This window comes from Salmo salar, chromosome 26 (assembly GCF_965601325.2).
Source record: "Salmo salar chromosome 26, fSalSal1, whole genome shotgun sequence".
Taxonomy (NCBI): domain Eukaryota; kingdom Metazoa; phylum Chordata; class Actinopteri; order Salmoniformes; family Salmonidae; genus Salmo; species Salmo salar.
In genome coordinates this window covers 55,567,019-55,572,613 of record NC_138316.1, presented here as the reverse complement: position 1 = coordinate 55,572,613, position 5,595 = coordinate 55,567,019, and the positions used below count along the sequence as shown (strand labels likewise).

The 5,595-nt window shown below is 51.3% G+C and overlaps 1 protein-coding gene across 1 annotated transcript; it reads left to right on the top strand.

Annotated features, from left to right (window-relative positions):
* The first annotated feature begins 2,118 nt into the window (after positions 1-2,118).
* On the top strand, positions 2,119-3,841 carry LOC123730774 (uncharacterized). The gene is made up of 2 exons (XM_082969873.1): positions 2,119-2,887; positions 2,924-3,841. The coding sequence occupies exons 1-2, from the start codon at positions 2,253-2,255 to the stop codon at positions 3,279-3,281; spliced, it is 993 nt and encodes a 330-aa protein (XP_082825999.1). The 5' UTR covers positions 2,119-2,252; the 3' UTR covers positions 3,282-3,841.
* The last annotated feature ends 1,754 nt before the right edge of the window (positions 3,842-5,595 follow it).

The following is a 5,595-nucleotide window of genomic DNA, read 5'->3' as shown; positions in this document are numbered from 1 at the left end:
CCCTCATATCTCCCATCAGTATCACCCCCCCCATATCTCCCATCAGTATCACCCCCCCCTCATATCTCCCATCAGTATCACCCCCCCCTCATATCTCCCATCAGTATCACCCCCCCTCATATCTCCCATCAGTATCACCCCCCCCATATCTCCCATCAGTATCACCCCCCCCCATATCTCCCATCAGTATCACCCCCCCCCTCATATCTCCCATCAGTATCACCCCCCCCCCATATCTCCCATCAGTATCCCCCCCCCATATCTCCCATCAGTATCACCCCCCCTCATATCTCCCATCAGTATCACCCCCCCATATCTCCCATCAGTATCCCCCCCCCATATCTCCCATCAGTATCCCCCCCCCCCATATCTCCCATCAGTATCCCCCCCCCCCCATATCTCCCATCAGTATCACCCCCCCCCCCATATCTCCCATCAGTATAACCCCCCTCATATCTCCCATCAGTATCCCCCCCCCATATCTCCCATCAGTATCACCCCCCCTCATATCTCCCATCAGTATCACCCCCCCATATCTCCCATCAGTATCCCCCCCCCCCATATCTCCCATCAGTATCCCCCCCCCATATCTCCCATCAGTATCACCCCCCCCCATATCTCCCATCAGTATAACCCCCCTCATATCTCCCATCAGTATCCCCCCCCCCCATATCTCCCATCAGTATCACCCCCCCTCATATCTCCCATCAGTATCACCCCCCCTCATATCTCCCATCAGTATCCCCCCCCTCATATCTCCCATCAGTATCACCCCCCCCCCCATATCTCCCATCAGTATCACCCCCCCCCCATATCTCCCATCAGTATCACCCCCCCCCATATCTCCCATCAGTATCACCCCCCCTCATATCTCCCATCAGTATCACCCCCCCCCCATATCTCCCATCAGTATCACCCCCCCCCCATATCTCCCATCAGTATCACCCCCCCCCATATCTCCCATCAGTATCACCCCCCCCCTCATATCTCCCATCAGTATCCCCCCCCCTCATATCTCCCATCAGTATCCCCCCCTCATATCTCCCATCAGTATCACCCCCCCCTCATATCTCCCATCAGTATCACCCCCCCTCATATCTCCCATCAGTATCACCCCCCCTCATATCTCCCATCAGTATCACCCCCCCCCTCATATCTCCCATCAGTATCACCCCCCCCATATCTCCCATCAGTATCCCCCCTCATATCTCCCATCAGTATCACCCCCCCCCCATATCTCCCATCAGTATCACCCCCCCCCATATCTCCCATCAGTATCCCCCCCCCCATATCTCCCATCAGTATCACCCCCCCCCCCCCATATCTCCCATCAGTATCACCCCCCCCCCCATATCTCCCATCAGTATCACCCCCCCCATATCTCCCATCAGTATCACCCCCCCTCATATCTCCCATCAGTATCCCCCCCCTCATATCTCCCATCAGTATCACCCCCCCCCATATCTCCCATCAGTATCACCCCCCCTCATATCTCCCATCAGTATCACCCCCCCCTCATATCTCCCATCAGTATCACCCCCCCCCATATCTCCCATCAGTATCACCCCCCCCCCCATATCTCCCATCAGTATCACCCCCCCCCATATCTCCCATCAGTATCACCCCCCCCTCATATCTCCCATCAGTATAACCCCCCCCTCATATCTCCCATCAGTATCACCCCCCCCCCATATCTCCCATCAGTATCACCCCCCCCTCATATCTCCCATCAGTATCACCCCCCCCCTCATATCTCCCATCAGTATCACCCCCCCCCCATATCTCCCATCAGTATCACCCCCCCCCCTCATATCTCCCATCAGTATCACCCCCCCTCATATCTCCCATCAGTATCACCCCCCTCATATCTCCCATCAGTATCACCCCCCCCATATCTCCCATCAGTATCACCCCCCCCCCCCCCTCATATCTCCCATCAGTATCACCCCCCCCCATATCTCCCATCAGTATCACCCCCCTCATATCTCCCATCAGTATCACCCCCCCCATATCTCCCATCAGTATCACCCCCCCCCCCCCCCCCTCATATCTCCCATCAGTATCACCCCCCCCCCCCCCCCCATATCTCCCATCAGTATCACCCCCCCCCCCCCATATCTCCCATCAGTATCACCCCCCTCATATCTCCTGTCTTCATTCCCATCAAGTCCAGTTTAGAGGGTAAAAAGCTTTGACACTATATTTATTATTTAATGTTCTACATGTTATACAATGTCTAACTTTCACACTGAATGTGTAATATTGTGTTTCTGGGCTGTTTGATTGAAATGTTTCTAGCCTCTACCTTCCTGATTGTCCTGAACATGTCCTCTCCCTTCCTGATTGTCCTGAACATCTCCTCTACCTTCCTGATTGTCCTGAACATGTCCTCTCCCTTCCTGATTGTCCTGAACATGCTCATGTCCTCTACCTTCCTGATTGTCCTGAACATGTCCTCTACCTTCCTGATTGTCCTGAACATGTTCATGTCCTCTACCTTCCTGATTGTCCTGAACATGTCCTCAACCTTCCTGATTGTCCTGAACATGTTCATGTCCTCTATCTTCCTGATTGGCCTGAACATGTTCATGTCCTCTACCTTCCTGATTGTCCTGAACATGTTCATGTCCTCTACCTTCCTGATTGTCCTGAACATCTCCTCTACCTTCCTGATTGTCCTGAACATGTCCTCTCCCTTCCTGATTGTCCTGAACATGCTCATGTCCTCTACCTTCCTGATTGTCCTGAACATGTCCTCTACCTTCCTGATTGTCCTGAACATGTTCATGTCCTCTACCTTCCTGATTGTCCTGAACATCTCCTCTACCTTCCTGATTGTCCTGAACATGTCCTCTCCCTTCCTGATTGTCCTGAACATGTCCTCAACCTTCCTCATTGTCCTGAACATGTTCATGTCCTCTACCTTCCTGATTGTCCTGAACATGTTCATGTCCTCTACCTTCCTGATTGTCCTGAACATGTCCTCTCCCTTCCTGATTGTCCTGAACATCTCCTCTACCTTCCTGATTGTCCTGAACATCTCCTCTACCTTCCTGATTGTCCTGAACATGTCCTCTACCTTCCTGATTGTCCTGAACATGTCCTCTACCTTCCTGATTGTCCTGAACATGTTCATGTCCTCTACCTTCCTGATTGTCCTGAACATGTCCTATCTTCCTGATTGTCCTGAACATGCTCATGTCCTCTACCTTCCTGATTGTCCTGAACATGCTCATGTCCTCTACCTTCCTGATTGTCCTGAACATGTCCTATCTTCCTGATTGTCCTGAACATGCTCATGTCCTCTACCTTCCTGATTGTCCTGAACATGCTCATGTCCTCTACCTTCCTGATTGTCCTGAACATGTCCTATCTTCCTGATTGTCCTGAACATGCTCATGTCCTCTACCTTCCTGATTGTCCTGAACATGTCCTCTACCTTCCTGATTGTCCTGAACATGTTCATGTCCTCTACCTTCCTGATTGTCCTGAACATGCTCATGTCCTTTATCTTCCTGATTGTCCTGAACATGCTCATGTCCTTTATCTTCCTGATTGTCCTGAACATGCTCATGTCCTCTACCTTCCTGATTGTCCTGAACATGCTCATGTCCTCTACCTTCCTGATTGTCCTGAACATGCTCATGTCCTTTATTTTCCTGATTGTCCTGAACATGCTCATGTCCTCTACCTTCCTGATTGTCCTGAACATGTTCATGTTGCTGGTGAATGCTATGGGACCAATATGTCCATATTTAAACACCTGATATCTTGTATTGGTGTTATTTCTGAAGAGTTTCTCTCTCCGTACAATAAACACAGCATGATTTACCCCAACGGATACTTTTACAGTCTGTCTGACTATGTTTGTCTGTCTGTCTCTGACTGGCTATCTGTCTACATGCCTGTCTGTCACCCAGCTATCAGGCAATCTGCTACCTAGCAACCACACAACCCAACCACCAAGCTACCTGCTACCTAGCAACCACACAACCCAACCACCAAGCTACCTGCTACCTAGCAACCACACAACCCAACCACCAAGCTACCTGCTACCTAGCTACCTAGCAACCACACAACCCAACTACCAAGCTACCTGCTACCTAGCAACCACACAATCCAACCAACCACCAAGCTACCTGCTACCTAGCAACCACACAACCCAACTACCAAGCTACCTGCTACCTAGCAACCACACAACCCAACCACCAAGCTACCTGCTACCTAGCTACCTAGCAACCAAACAACCCAACCACCAAGCTACCTGCTACCTAGCAACCACACAACCCAACCACCAAGCTACCTGCTACCTAGCAACCACACAACCCAACCACCAAGCTACCTGCTACCTAGCAACCAAACAACCCAACCACCAAGCTACCTGCTACCTAGCTACCACACAACTATTCGACCCTACAACACAACAGTACCCCACCACCCTACAACACAACAGTACCCCACCACCCTACAACACAACAGAACCCCACCACCCTACAACACAACAGTACCCCAACACCTTACAACACAACAGAACCCCACCACCCTACAACACAACACAACAGAACCCCACCACCCTACAACACAACAGAACCCCACCACCCTACAACACAACAGTACCCCAACACCCTACAACACAACAGAACCTCACCACCCTACAACACAACAGTACCTCACCACCCTACAATACAACACAGCAGAACCCCACCACCCTACAACACAACAGAACCCCACCACCCTACAACACAACAGTACCCCAACACCCTACAACACAACAGAACCTCACCACCCTACAACACAACAGTACCCCACCACCCTACAACACAACAGTACCCCACCACCCTACAACACAACAGAACCACACCACCCTACAATACAACAGTACCCCACCACCCTACAACACAACAGAACCCCACCACCCTACAACACAACAGCACCCAACCACCCTACAACACAACACAACACAACCCCACCACCCTACAACACAACAGAACCCCACCACCCTACAACACAACACAACTGTACCCCACCACCCTACAACACAACACAACTGTACCCCACCACCCTACAACACAACAGAACCCCACCACCCTACAACACAACAGTACCCCACCACCCTACAACACAACACAACAGAACCCCACCACCCTACAACACAACACAACAGAACCCCACCACCCTACAACACAACAGTACCCCACCACCCTACAACACAACAGAACCCCACCACCCTACAACACAACACAACAGAACCCCACCACCCTACAACACAACACAACAGAACCTCACCACCCTACAACACAACACAACAGTACCCCACCACCCTACAACACAACAGAACCCCACCACCCTACAACACAACAGAACCCCACCACCCTACAACACAACACAACTGTACCCCACCACCCTACAACACAACTGTACCCCACCACCCTACAACACAACTGTACCCCACCACCCTACAACACAACAGAACCACACCACCCTACAACACAACAGAACCCCAACACCCTACAACACAACACAACCCCACCACCCTACAACACAACAGAACCCCACCACCCTACAACACAAAATAACCCCACCACCCAACAGTAC

Bases quoted from the DNA above. Each gene is read 5' to 3' on its own strand.
- LOC123730774 (XM_082969873.1), top strand. From the start codon at position 2,253: ATGTGTAATATTGTGTTTCTGGGCTGTTTGATTGAAATGTTTCTAGCC. The intron at 2,888-2,923 runs CTTCCTCATTGT...CATGTCCTCTAC, and splicing joins GTCCTGAACATGTCCTCAAC to CTTCCTGATTGTCCTGAACA.